General features: G+C 39.2%; 1 protein-coding gene and 1 long non-coding RNA gene across 2 annotated transcripts in view; one reads left to right on the top strand and one right to left on the bottom strand.

Moving 5' to 3' along the window:
- Positions 1–15379, bottom strand: part of SLC35F1 (solute carrier family 35 member F1) — a 377771-nt gene that overhangs the window by 5510 nt on the left and 356882 nt on the right. The window contains exon 7 of the mRNA XM_056566424.1: positions 10831–10985. Coding sequence (XP_056422399.1) covers positions 10831–10985 — 155 coding nt within the window. The remainder of the gene's footprint in view (positions 1–10830; positions 10986–15379) is intronic.
- The window catches only part of LOC130362254 (uncharacterized), a 39277-nt gene that overhangs the window by 13544 nt on the left and 10354 nt on the right, over positions 1–15379 (top strand). The gene's annotated exons all lie outside the window — the stretch shown is intronic.

Raw genomic sequence — 15379 nt, 5'->3', positions numbered from 1 at the left:
CGTGATCAGTACATGCGGCAATGCGCATGTTAAAATAGATGATTGGATCATCCACAACGCTGCCCTGGCGATCCGATCATCTGTAATGGCAGACGGAATTCCCCTCACCTGCCTCCGTCCATCTCCCGGCGTCTCCTGCTCTGGTCTGAGATTGAGCAGACCAGAGCAGGAGATAGCCGATAATACTGATTAGTGCTATGCACTATGCATAGCACTGAACAGTATTAGCAATCAAATGATTGCTATAGATAGTTCCCTATGGAGACATAAAAGTATTTAAAAAAAGTTGAAAAATGTTAAAATAAAAAGTAAAAAAAAGTGAAAAATCCCCTCCCCCAATAAAAATTAAAATTGTCAGTTTTTCCCATTTTACCCCCAAAAAGCGTAAATTTTTTTGTTTATAAACATATTTGGTATCACCGCGTGTGTAAATGTCCAAACTATCAAAATATAATGTTAATGATCCCGTACGGTGAACGGCATAAACGTAAAAAATAAGAAAATGCTGCTTTTTTGTCACATTTTATTCCCCAAAAAATGATCTAAAAGTTTTATATATGCAAATGTGGTATCGATAGAAAGTACAGATGATGGCACAAAAATTGAGCCCTCCTACCGCCCTATATACGATAAAAATGAAAAAGTTATAGGCGGTCAAAATAAGGTGATTTTAGATTATGGATTTTGTACAAAAGGTTTTAGATTTTTTTTAAATTGGTACAAAAATGGAAAAGTATCTAGCCATGGGTATCATTTTAATCGTATTGACCCACAAAATAAAGAACACATGCCATTTTTACCGTAAAGTGTACAGTGTTAAAACAAAACCCTCCAAAATGTGCAAAATTTAGGTTTTCATTAAAATTTCCTCCCTAAAAAAATATCTTTCTGGGTTAGCCGTACGTTTTATGATAAAATGAGAGATTTCATTACAAACTACAATTGGGCACGCAAAAAACAAGCCCTTATATGGGTCTATAGATGGAAATATAAAACAGTTATGGATTTTAGAAGGCGAGGAGGAAAAAACGAAAACGCAAAAATAAAATTGGCCTGGTCCTTAAGGTGAAAATGGGTTTGGTCCTTAAGGGGTTAAAGGGGCATTCCATTGACATTTTCTTTTTTTTAAATCAACTGCCAGAAAATTTTACAGATTTGTATATTACTTCTGTTTAAAAAATCTTAATCCTTCCAGTACTTATCAGCTGCTGTATGCTCTAGCGGAATTTCTTTTCTGTCTGACCACAGTGCTTTCTGCTGACACCTCTGTCTGTCTCAGAAACTGTCCGGAGCAGGAGAGGTTTGCTATAATGATTTGTTCCTGCTCTTGACAGTTCCTGAGACAGACAGAGGTCAGCAGAGAGCACTGTGGTCAGACACAAAAGAAATTCAAAAAGAAAAGAACTTCCTGTGGAGCATACAGCAGCTGATAAGTACTGGAAGGATTAAGATTTTAAACAGAAGTCATTTACAAATCTGTTTAACTTTCTGGCACCAGTTGATTTAAAAAAATAAAAATGTTTTTCACCGGAGTAACCCTTTAAGGACCATACCCACAGAGTGATGGTCAATGATTTGTACTCTGATTGGTTATCAGAAGGATCTGGGTGTACTTGTTGATCATAGACTACAGAACAGCATACAATGTCAGGCAGCTGCTTCTAAGGCCAACAGGATATTGTCATGTATCAGAAGAGGCATGGACTGGAGGGACAGGGACATAATACTACCCCTAAAGCATTTGTGCAGCCTCATTTAGATTATGCTGTTCAGTTTTGGGCACCAGATCATAGAAAGGATGGCCTGGAGCTGGAAAAGGTACATATTATTTCAACTGCAAGGATCAACACAGTAGAGACAAAATAGGGTTATAGGTTGAACTTGATAGACTCTGGTCTTTTCCCAACCTTAAGAACTATAATGCAACTAAACTAATAGAGCATCTTAGCTATGAGGAAAGATTAAAAAAAAATGCATTTGTTTAGTCTTGAGACTTATTTAGGTATATTGATTGATTATGCAAGAAATTTTAGGAAACACTGTTCCAGGTAAAACCTCCTGAAAAGACAAAAAGGCACTCCCTCTGCCTGGAGAGAAAAACATCAGGGCAACAAGCCTTCAAGCTTACCATAAGAACTGTGAATTTATGGATCAGTCTGCCTGAGGAGCTAGTTACAGCAAACACAGATAAGGGCTTCAAAACAGGCTTTTTTCCCCGACTGTACTAACTAAAACAGTTTACAGCAAACTAAATTACAGCAATTCCAATAAATAAACAAACAAACACATGAACTCTTTATTCACATACATTCTAGTGAGAGATGCGTAGTGTTCCATCTTGTGAACAAGTGTTTTGCATCCAAACACACTCTCACAGCCTCATTGGGAACACGCACACTCAACATACTACTTAGGACACCCACTCAAGGCAAATTGTTAGTGTGTGTGTGGAGGGGGGGGGGGGTTACAAGTGCTCATTGTGTGATTACACATAAGAGAAGCTTACAATCCCTTAAAGGAAAAATGTCAGCTTTCTCCCCCCGCACTAACCAGCGGTACTGGCTTGTAGTGCGGTGGATGCTGATCAGTTTGGTCCTTAGTGTGCCCGAATCCGCTGCGCCATTCGCCCGTAATCCTCTATTTTTCGAATATGCAAATGAGGTGCTAACTGGCAGCGCCGCCCAGCTCATCAATATTCCTCCCCTCCCCCTCTTCTTCCCTCTCTGTAATGAAGAGAGAGGAGAGGAATATTGATGAGCTGGGTGGCGCTGGGGCCAGCAGCACTGATGTCAGAGTGCCAGTTAGCACCTCATTTGCATATCCCGAAAATAGAAGATTATGGCCGAACGGCACGGTAAGGACCAAACTGATCAGGGAGGAGAGAAAGCTGACCGTTTTCCTTCAACATGTGGTTTCAATCACTCAGCAAGTGATAGCCCATAGGAATATCATCTGTTAATTTACAATGTAACTGGACATTTCAATATTCACCAAAAAATCCTTATCTCTCTCATTGAAGCCCGGGGGGGCTGATGCTTTATTCTTTCTCTCTCTAATCCAGCATGTTTCAGAATGTAAAAATTGTGGTACTTAAAGGAATGATAGGTGCTGTAGTGCAGGCTAGATAGGGGTAGTAGTCTCTTGGGGAAGCAGATGGTGATGATGTCACATTGCAGAGTGGTATAGCTAACCTGAAAGTCATCTGTAAGCCCAGCAATGCTTTTGTTTAAGGAATGTTGCCTGTGGAAAGACCGATGTGCTTGTCACACATGTAAATGAGGTCACTAGTGTAGATGCAGTTGTAGACAGGATACAGTGCAGTTAGATGTTTTGCTGTAAAAGGCATACACAGGTTGACTTACTGTGGTGTAAATACCTATACGTTTATGGCACGATACCCTATGCACTGGGTATATGTTGTGGCATAAGCCACACTGTACTAACTCAGACCGTAGGTCATTGAAGAGGCTAGTGTAAGCAGAGCGTTCCTTGTTCAACTTTCTTCCCAGCTGACTAAGTGATAGTCCTTCTTGGAGCTGGAAACTTGAGGCTGATGCCTGTACAGCATGGTCAGGAGGCAACCTTTTTGGGCAAAATCCTTCACACTCTGTACAGCTTAAATAGTACAAGACAGTGACTTGCTTGTAGCAGGCTTTTGCTTGAACGGTATACAGGACACCGAAGAGGACTGAACTTGTCCAAGAAGGTACAATCAGCTAGGCGTTCTCATTCTTTCTCTTTTGTGCTGAACTTTTTTTTAATTATTTATTTACAAATATATAAAACATACATATGTATATCAAATTGGAGTATGACATATTTCTTTTACATTTTATTCCCTCCCCACTTCCATCCAGCCTGAGTACCCTACCTGCTCAATCTACTCCTATTTTGAGTTCTAGTGTCTAGTAAGATATCAACCAATTCATGATGTTTAATTTCCCATCTGGGGTTATCTTTTTCTTTATAATATGCATTTTTTATCTGTTGATATTGAAATTCCCTTCTCTTTTCTAATTTATATCTTTTACTCAATTCCTTCCAGGAGAGGAGACATTTATTCTCTACCAGTTGTTCTACTCTTGAAATCCCGTCTTCCTCCCAGTCCACATACTCCCTTAATTTATAAATCTCTGGGAAGAAAATGTTTCCCCAGATCTTGGTAAATCTTAAGCTTCCCGAGATACCTATTACTCTTTTTGCAAACCCCCAAATTGTATTAATCATTTTAAAGAAGTATGTACCCTCCAGTTTATTCTTCGTTTCTCTTTTACCTTCTAGTATTTCCCAAATGGTGGCAGTTTCCTTCCCTGGACTAGGTATGTATGTCTTACAGAGCTAGGAGAGATGGTGGTCTTTCAAAGGCCAGGCTAAAACTCCTTGATTTGGGTCCAGTCCTCTGGGAAGAGGAGGTTGGACTAGGGACTCTGAATAGATGCTTTGATAGGGAGCATGTCATGTGACCAATGCATCATTCATCTTTACACAATTTGCACATTTTTAGCCCTTCTGCTGTTATGATGATGCAATGTTCAGAAACAGTTTTACAAGTTAACTCACAATACCCCACATATAGACTTGTGCAGGTAGTAAATAGTTTCTGTCAGTTATGAGCCAACTTCACAGATATTGTAGTTAATATAAAGGTATCGGGACACTACACAAAATCTTCTAAGATGGCTTGATTTATCAATTTGTTTTATGATCTTTTTCACTTCAGCAAAGGTCAGTACATGAGCAACACCTTGCTGTACTTCATATATACATACGTTTTAGTAATCTATGGAACATTGCGCTCTCGTGGACGGAGAGCATAATTTTTTTCACTGAAAAGGATTTTTACTGCAGCTGCAGGCATTAACCGCCCAGTCACTTTCTTACATACATTTCAACATGCTGCATTCACTTTATAAACCTTAGCAGAGGAGGCAGGAATAATTTTTCAGATGGTATAATACCCAGCAGTCCATTCCTAATAGTTTTTGACAGAGTGCAATTTTGTGTTTAGTTTCACAATGTTTTATTGAATTTTATAAACATAAGAAATGTAACATATAACATAATATGTACACAGCTTTTTCTGGCTGCAGCACTGTTGTGTACTGCTAGTGTTTTACAAAAATATATATTTTTTAAGGGTACTGTAGCACATTTTTCTGCCCTCATCAGTGCATACTGCATATGTACATCTAAGTAGTGTACTATTTTGTACCTGTTAACCTGTCAAGGGCCTACATACTATGAAAGTCCAGGCAAAAGTACTCATCGGCTGGTGTTGTACTTTTTTAACTGTACTGTAGAGAATTTCTCTGCCCTCATCAGTGCATACCACATACCTACATCTAAGTAGCGTACCATTTTGTGTTTTACAAAAATACAGAGTTTTTAGGCGTATTGTAGCGCATTTTTCTGCCCTCATCAGTGCATACTGCATACGTACATCTAAGTAGTTTACTATTTTGTACCTGTTAATCTGTCAAGGGCCTACATACTGTAAAAGCACAGACAAAAGTAATCACCGCCTGGTGTCTTAAAAAAAATGACAGAGTTTTTAGGCACATTGTAGCGCATTTTTCTGCCCTCATAAGTGCATACCGCATACGTACATCTAAGTAGCGTACTATTTTGTACCTGTTAATCTGTCAAGGGCCTAGATACAGTGAAAGGCCAGCCAAAAGTGCACACCTGCTGCTGTTCTAGCATGCCTTGACATGGCCATGCCAGCAAACCTTGAAGATCCGCTGGACTTCTGGGCAGCCAAACTTGATTTATGGCCGCAACTAGCAGAGTTTGCCCTGGAAAAGCTGTCGTGCCCGGCCAGTAGTGTGCCATCAGAGCGGGAGTTTAGTGCGGCGGGGAGCCATAGTCACTCCAAAGAGAACTCGTCTGTCCACGAAAAATGTGGAGAGACTGACCTTTGTGAAGATGAATCAGGCATGGATCAGCCAGGATTTCCACCCACCAATGCCAGATGAATCAGAGTAGATTGATCATGGTGCTATACCAACACTTCACAAACATGGATAGTGCCAAACAGATTTAAGGCACTGCTCCCCAGGTACAAACATTCCAGCCACCTTCATCACTGGGTACTGGTATTGCCACCCACAGCACCACTCTGTCACTGGGTCACTTTCAGGACGCCTGATGCTGCTGCTGCCACCTCCAGGCTATTTCATTCAGCCACTATTTTGTCTCCTTATGCTACTGCCAACTCCAGGCTGTGCCGTTCGGCCACAATATGGTCTCCTCATGCTTCGGCCATCTCCAGGCTGTACCATTCAGACACTATATGGGCTCCATATGCTTTCCCCACCTCCAGGCTGTGTCATTCAGCCAATATATTGTTTCCTGATGCTGCTGGGACTGTCTTGGATATTACCTACAATTTTTTTTATGGTAGCACTAGCAAACATACATGCTCAATAGAGATTTCAACATTGATCTTTTAATGTTCGGGGTTGTGAAGCCCTCTTATGTACGCATTCTTCTGCCTGATCCAGGTTGTGTGTTTCAGGAACTACTTGGCTTACTGATGCTGCTGGGCCTGTGCCTACATTTTTTTCATGTTAGCACTAGCTAACATACATCTTCTATACAGATTTCAATATTCAAATTTTAATGTTAGGGGTTATTAGGCCCTCTTGTGTACTTCTGCTGCTACCTGATCCAGGCTGTGTGTTTCAGCAACTATATGGTCTAGTGATGCTGCTGGGCCTGTGCCCATAAATGTTTGATGTTAGCACTAGCTATCATACATCTTCTATACAGATTTCAACATTAACATTTTAATGTTAGGGGTTGTGAAGCTCACTTGTAAACTCATGCTGATGCCTGCTCCAGGCTGTGTGTTTCAGGATAAATTGTGCTTAATGATGCTGCTAGGCTAGGGCCTTACATTTTTTAAGCATATTTGCAAATGAAAACTTCCTGTAATTGTGGGTGTAAAGCTCCAATGCCATACCTATGCATCTGCATGATAACAGACAAAAAACCCTGGGCAGTATGACCTTGGGGTCATACTCTCTTCCATCTGATCCCTATTTCTATCTCATCTGCCAAATATACATGTGCAAAAAGTAGGAGAAAATATATTAAGCTTCACGATCAGACTACACTAGATTTGTTACTAGTATGCTACTATGCATAGGTGGTAGACACAAAATAGTAGAAAATGGTCAATTAAGACCTACTGCAACGTTGCATGATATTTCTTGTAAGATGCCATAGGACAGTAATAAATGTTTTTCTAGTTGGACATAGTCTTAAAGTTACCAGAAAAAAACCTTACCAACAAGTAAGTAAATATCAGTATATGTAAATAAATATCAGAAAATATTAATAATGGGGGGAATTTATTACACATGCTCCAGTGGAGAGTGGTAGAATTGTGTAAATTACTCAGATTACGCACATTAGTAATTTGCACAGCAGAGACTGGGCTTGTGCAAATTTTGCTACTCTAAGCTGGTGCAGTAAATCCTCCCCCTCCAAATGTTCTCAAGTCACAGTAAGAATCAATGTAAACGAAATGAACATAGTTGTTTTTGTATAGCATGAGGATAAAAGTAGTGTCAAAAAAATGTATTGCCAGCTGGATGATTTTGTGGTTTATAAATGACCTTTAGTGTGTCATTGTGAACACCACCAAGCAAAAATACAGCTGCAGGGAAGCTATACAATGGTAAATCAGAAAAACTTCATATATCTTGCCTCCAGTGGGAGAAGTATTAAATGAAATTCGCCTACAAGAAACTGTTACTGTAAAAGGCATGATGTGTGAAACATTGTACCAAAAGGAAAAGAATATATTTTGTATTGTTCCAAGAAATATACAGAATCATTTGCCAAGATGCTCAGGTTTGAAATATGAAAGGTGCTAACATACATTATGTAGGGGCTTTTCTGTATTTTTCTGATTTTCATAGGTTGTTACCTATCAGTTCTGCACTAAGAATCTATCACTCACTTTCCTGCTGAAATAAATTCATACATACAAAGAAACCAAAACAAATAAGCTTAGATATTAAGTAATCTATCTATCTATCTATCTATCTATCTATCTATCTATCTATCTATCTCATATCTATCTATCCATCTATCTATCTATCTATCTCATATCTATGTATCATATATCTATCTATCTCATATCTATCTATCTATCTATCTATCTATCTCATATCTATCTATCTATCTATCTATCTCATATCTATCTATCTATCTCATATCTATCTTTCTCATATCTATCTATCTATCTATCTATCTCATATCTATCTATCTCATATCTATCTATCTCATATCTATCTATCTATCTATCTATCTATCTCATATCTATCTATCTATCTATCTATCTATCTATCTATCTCATATCTATCTCATATCTATCTATCTATCTATCTATCTATCTTTCTATCTATCTCATATCTATCTATCTATCTCATATCTATCTATCTACAGAAAATGTAGAAAAGCAGCACAACCAGGTAAAATGAAGAAAAGTGTTCGGCGCAAAGCAGCTTATAGAGCCCTGACCGAAGATGACTCCACATTGGTGACTCCACATTGGACTTCTAGATAGATAGATAGCAAAAGGATCTCACAGCAGCACACAGTCCAGTTTAAAGGGGTACTCCAGCACTTAGACATCTTATCCCCTATCCCCATGCCCCCTCCCATAGGCTTGCGTCGCCGGTAATCAGACCCGGAGCGAACATGCTCCGAGAACTGATTTTAACTGGGGTGCAAGATCACGGGGGTCCCCATCTGGCATCTTATCCCCTATCCTTTGGATAGGGAATAAGATGTCTAAGTGCCGCAGTACCCCTTTAAAGTGGTAAAAAACAAGTGTTTCACAAAAAGCAGCAACATTTCAAATGGCTCACTTTTTCAAGCAGTACACATAAGTGATCAAACCACACATTTATAATGGTACCAATCAGGTACCAATTGTGAACAATAAACAAATACATTCCTCATAAAGTGCATAACATTTCCATATTACAGTACAGTGTTCCATATTTGTATTACAGTGCCATCATATTCTCATAAATAAAGTGCTCAAGTGCATAATAATAGTGTCATAATCATAAAAATATACTCTGCTGATAAAACTCTTAATGTGCACAGACATGTAGTTAATCAATCAATCATAAAAGGAGGGGATTAAAAACAAAAACTCAACAGATGTCTATAACTGCACTCCATAGCCACATTAGCGTGGGGTATGTTCAAGTGCACATGCGCGCACTCAATACGGCGCTATGCATGACAGAGAACCGCGCTCAGCCAATTGGCTAGTGTGTGTATCGGTTGCTATGTTTGCAACCTCTCCACACACGGTTTCCTGCGCACAGAGATGCCTCGCTGGTATGCGCTGGTGCTGTGTCTGAACTCCCACAATGGACATATTTACTGAGGGCAAGACAGTGGGCAAATAAAAAGCAAACAAATGAAGAATAATCCAAAGAAAATAAATAAAAACATAAATGATCAAATAAGAAAAGAATAAATTAAACCAACATTATGAAATAACAATAAAAAAAGAATAATAAACAAATATAAAAAATGAAAAAAATGAAAAAGAATATATAATAGCACGCTCATATAGAGCCCTGGAGAACAACTTTCCCAGGCTATTTTTGTGATGTTCATGAACAGCTATTTAATTGTGGCACTATAGGGACAAGGCTGCCTTGGCACCCTGGTGTCTCTGGTGGGCAACCTCATCGGGGGGGGGGGGGGGGTGCAGGAGTCACATCAACCATATAACCTGACTGGCTGTGCACCCCCGCCCTCCAGTCCCACCACTGGACCCTCACGGTCCTGCATATATGCTATCCCCAGAATTTCACAGTATACACACATGGGTTGAAATGTTTAGTTGTTCATTTATTTTTTCACTTGTTTATTTATTTATCATTTTTATCTTTTAATTTAAAATTTTTACATTTTTTATTTTCATCATTTTTTCATTTCAACCCATGTGTGTATCCAGTGAAATACTAGGGATAGCATACTAGGGATATGCAGGACCGTGAGGGTCCAGTGGCGGGACTGGAGGGTGGGGGTGCACATCCAGTCATGTTATATGGTTGGTGTGTCTCCTGTGCCCGGGGAGGTTGCCTCCCAGAGACACTAGGGTGCTTCTGGAGGACAGCCTTGTCCCTATAGTGCCACAATTAAATAGCTGTTCATGAACATCACAAAAATGGCCTGGGAAAGTTGTTCTCCAGGGCTCTATATGAGCGTGCTATTATATATTCTTTTTCATTTTTTGAATTTTTTTTTTTCATTTTATATGTTAGTTTATTATTCATTTGTTATTGTTATTTCATAATGTTGGTTTAATTTATTATTTTCTTATTTGATCAATTATGTTTATCTTTGGATTATTCTTCATTTGTTTGCTTTTTATTTGCCCACTGTCTTGCCCTTAGAAAACAAGTCCATTGTGGGAGTTCAGACACAAAGTGCCAGCGCATACCAGCATGGCGTCTCTGTGCGAGGAGAGGTTGCAACCATGGCAATCGATACACACAAGCCGATTGGTTGAGCGCGGTTCTCTGTCATGCATAGTGCCGTAGTGAGTGTGTGCATGCGCACTTGAATATAACGTGGCTATGGAGTGCATTTATAGACATCTGGTGAGTTTTTGTTTTTTGTCATGGAATAAAAGCAATTTTTTTTCATTTTAAACTGGACTGTGTGCTGCGGTGAGATCCTTTTGCTATCTATCTAATCTAATCTATCCATCCATCTCTCCATCCATGTATTATATCAGGTGTATGTTGAATGTCTGATTTTTTCTAGAATGAATCCACGTAAACTCACCTTGTAGTGAAACAAGAAGAGACCACAGAAAAAAGTGTACAGTTCTGCTGTTAATGTCGAGAGGTTGATCGCGGTGGCACTTGTTTTTTTAATGACCACAGGGAGGAAGCTATAAAGGCCAAACATGCAGGCAGTGAATCCCACGTACAACAGACCTGTGCAAATGAGAAAATGAGACAGTTTTCAACCAATGTTTTCACAATAGTATAAAAACATTTATTATAAAAAAATACAGCTGTACAAAGGTAAGATATTATAGTATTCAGTAGTAATCTACTGTATAAGTAACAGTTTAAGACACTGGATTTTTGCTGTCTACAGATAACCTTAAATGGATAAAAAATTTACACACAACTTGTGCTCATCTCATTGTAGGAGTGCTCACAAAGAAATCTGTAATTTGTTCTCTATAAAAATATTGCTTTCTCGAACCTGAAACGTTCCAGCCTCTATGGGGTTTACTGTTTACAGCCTGGTGTTAGGCTCAGTCTTTCTCAGGTAACAGAAACACCAAGACAGACTGCAAAAATGAGGCTGGGCAATGCTTATCTGGCTGCTCCTGTTTACTTTTGCACCCACTGCCTCATCTCTGTGCTCAGCTCCAAGGTACAGGATCTAGGTGTCCATACATTTTCAATAAGTGTTGGCTGAACAGTTCAGTCGACAGTTATCTCTCACAGTCTGTCCAAACACATGAGTGTCTTGCATGGCTGACCGTTCATGTGTTTTCTATGGGGAGGGGATCAGTAAGTTGCAGCAAGACAGCTCTGGTGCTGGATTATCCCTCGGGCAGCGAAAATCCAGTGACCCTTTTTTTCCACCGACATCATCTTCACCGACAGATAAAGTCAGTGGATGGTCAGAAGGCTATCGTACACCTTAAACAGTCTGTCAAATCCTCCAGTGGTGGGTTAGGCAAACTTTAGTATAAAGTGTGTGGTCAACTCCTGCTTAGCCAAAGAACTGCATTCTATTCAAAATGCACAGTGCCAACTTTAGCAAGTAAATATCCAGTGTAACACATATAACGCTTTGCAGGCTATATCACAGGCAGTATAGGAAATGCGGACAGGAAGTACATCAGAAAGAAGTTCTGGCAGAAAGGTTCATTCCTATTTAGAATCCTATGGTAATATATGTCTGGTTCAGTATTACAATCAAAGGTATTGTGTAAAAATGTACTTGTGTTAGCAAGTGTACTAGTGTGAAAGCCACTTTAAAGGGGTATTCCCATCTTAGACATTTATGACATACCCACAGGATTTGACATAGAGTTGTGCTTAATAGTTTGCATACCCTGGCAGAAAATTTGAAATTTTGATGTTGATTTAGAAAATATGACTCTAAAATGGTCTTTTATTTAAGGATAGTGATCATACAAAGCCATTTATTATCACATCATTGTTTGCCTCCTTTTTCAATCATAATGATGATTGAAATCAAGCGAATGGCTCTGATCATAAGTTTACATCACCTTGAATGTTTGGCCTTGTTTCAGACACACACAGGTTACAATGACAATTAAAGGTTAATTTTCCACATCTGTGGCTTTTTAAATTACAATAAGAGTCTGTGTATAGTTAAATAGATTTTTAGCTCTCATGTGGATGCCGTAAGCATGCTAAATACTGAGCCACAGGGAGCATAAAAGAACTGTCAAAAGACCTGCATAGCAAAGTAAAGGGAAAGAATATAAAAACATATCAAAAGCCTTGAAAATGCTAGTCAGCACTGTTCAATCACTTATTATCAAGTGGAGAATTTAGGGATCTAGTGATACCAAGCCAAGGTCAGGTAGATCAAAAAAAGATCTCACAAATACCAGAATAATAGTTCGGGATACAAACAAAACCTACTAGTATCCTCAGGAGAAATACAGGCTGCTCTGAAAAAAGACGTTGTGGTTGTTTCATGAAGCACAATACAATGATACTTGAACAAAGATGAGCTGCATGGTCGAATTGTCGGAAAGAAGCCTTTACTCCGCCAATGTCACAAAAAAGAAAAATAAACTGTTACAATATGACTGACAACACCTTTATGTGCCTCACAGCTTCTGGCACACTATACTTTTGGAGTGACAAGACCATAATAGCGCTTTATGGTCACAACCATAAGTGCTATGTTTGGTGAGGGGTCAAAAAGGCCTATAGGCTCCTCATGTTTGGGAGCATGTGCTCTGATGATCCTAAACACAAGGCCAAGTTGACCCTCCAGTGGTTACAGCAGACAAAGGGGTACTCCGGTGGAAAGCTGCTGTATGCTCCAGAGGAAGTTCTTTTCTTTTTTAATGTATTTTTTGTCTGACCACAGTGCTCTCTTCTGACACCTCTGTGCATGTCAGGAACTGTCCAGAGCAGGATAGGTTTGCTATGGGGATATGCTCCTGCTCCGGACAGTTCCTGACATGGACAGACTTTTTTCCTCCTTACCTTTTAAAAATCATAACCCTTTCAATTTTCCACCTAAAAATCCATATTATGGCTTATTTTTTTGCGTCACCAATTCTACTTTGCGGTGACATTAGTCATTTCACCCAAAAATCCACGGCGAAACGGAAAAAAATCATTGTGCGACAAAATCGCACCCCTATCTTTTTTATTTTTCAACGTTCAGGGCTAATTTTTTGCCCCGGAATTTTTTTTACGTGTACGCCATTGGCCATGTGGTTTAATTAACGATATATTTTTATAGTTCAGACATTTATGCACGCGGCAACACCACATATGTTTATTTTTATTTACACTGTTTCATTTTTTTAATGGGAAAAGGGGGGTGATTCAAACTTTGATTAGGGAAGGGGTTAAATGATCTTTATTAACACTTTTTTTTTTTTACTTTTTTTTTTTTTTGCAATGTTATAGTTCCATAGGGGCCTACATTACATACACTGATCTTTTACACAGGACACTGGCGTGTATTAACATGCCTGTGATCAGTGCTATCGACGCTTGACTGCTCCTGCCTGAATCTCAGGCATGGAGCAGTCATTCACCGATCGGACACAGAGGAGGCAGGTAGGGTCCCTCCCGGTGTCCTGTAAGCTGTTCGGGACACTGCGATTTCACTGTGGCGGTTCTGAACAGCCCGACTGAGCAGCTGTGATAGTTACACTTTCGCTTCAGACGCGGCAGTCATATCACAGGAGCCGGCGCAGGAAGTAAATATATGTCCTTTGTCGTTAAGGAGTTAAAGGGGTATTCCAGGATTTTTTTTTTATTTGGCTATGCTACAGGGGCTGTAAAGTTAGTGCAGTTCATAATTTAGTGTCTGTACCTGTGTGTGATGGTTTTCTCACAATTCTTCTGTGATTTTCACCCCAATATTTATTTTTACCAGCATACAAAATGACTGCTGTCTCAGATTTTTCCCAGGTTGCAATACGGCCGAGACCTGACTCACTAGTCAGCTGATGACAGGGAGCTAGTCTGCTTCAATGGGTGGAGGGATCACTTGTTGGGAGAGAAATCAACTAATGCAACAGCTGTAGGCACCCTGATTGAAAACCTGAAAGTCTTTTGAATGGATGCAACTCATTTATGTTTCAATGGGTAGGGTGGCTGATGTGTGGGAGGGAGGAAAATGGAATTATGGGATTTGTAGGCAAATAAGAAAACTCAAAAAGGAAATACCAGTTCATAAAAAGCTAGCCACAGTGTTATGGTAATCTAACAACATAGCCATTTAGCCCAAAGACAAGCACAGATCCTTCCTAAGCATATCCTAAAGCAGGTACGTACTAAAATTTCCTTATGGTGGATAACCACTTAAACCCACTCTTGGGAGGTCTCAAACGTGCGGTTCATGGAAGACGACCAAAGACATTGTGTGACCTGGAGGCATTTTCCAAGACAAACGGGCAGCTATACCATCTACAAGAATTTGCGGCCTTGTTTAAAACTATTAAAAAAGACTGTACACTGTCATTGATGCTAAATTGGGCAATATACAGTATTAGGAACTCATGATATGCAGACTTTTGAACATGTTATTGTTTTATTTGTTGCCATGTTGTGTTTTATAATTGTGCCATTCTGTCATAACTTCAGTCAAATATGAATTTCATAAGAAATAAAGCAATGTGTCTTGCTTGGTCGTTCATGTTTTCATTAAAAATGGTACAAATATTACTTATTCTCCAAGGGTATGGAAACTTTTGAGCACGACTGTATATGTCCTGGTGTCACCTCTGGCTGCTTGGCTTGTTCTGTGACTCCCACATAATTATACTTTTGTAATACAGACCTCCTGCACAAATTATACACATGTAAGGAGAGTATTATTCCGTTAATGTATTCACCAAGGGCTCAATTACCTTCTATAATTCACACTAAGATATTTCACTACTTTTTTGGAGACTTGTTTAATAAAACAAATTGATGTTCTTGCACTATTAACTACCCGTTTGGGCAGACATAGATGTATGATGTTCTTAAGCATTTCATATGCAGGCTTAATTTGCTGCTATTTAGTTTGTATGTTTTATGCATAGTTTGCTTTGGGCAATTATTTTATGAGAACGATGTGATCGCATTTTCTTAAGTATTTG

This window comes from Hyla sarda, chromosome 3 (assembly GCF_029499605.1).
Source record: "Hyla sarda isolate aHylSar1 chromosome 3, aHylSar1.hap1, whole genome shotgun sequence".
NCBI classification, from domain to species: Eukaryota; Metazoa; Chordata; class Amphibia; order Anura; family Hylidae; genus Hyla; species Hyla sarda.
Note: the sequence above shows the minus strand (reverse complement) of the source record. Positions and strands in the feature narration are given on the sequence as shown.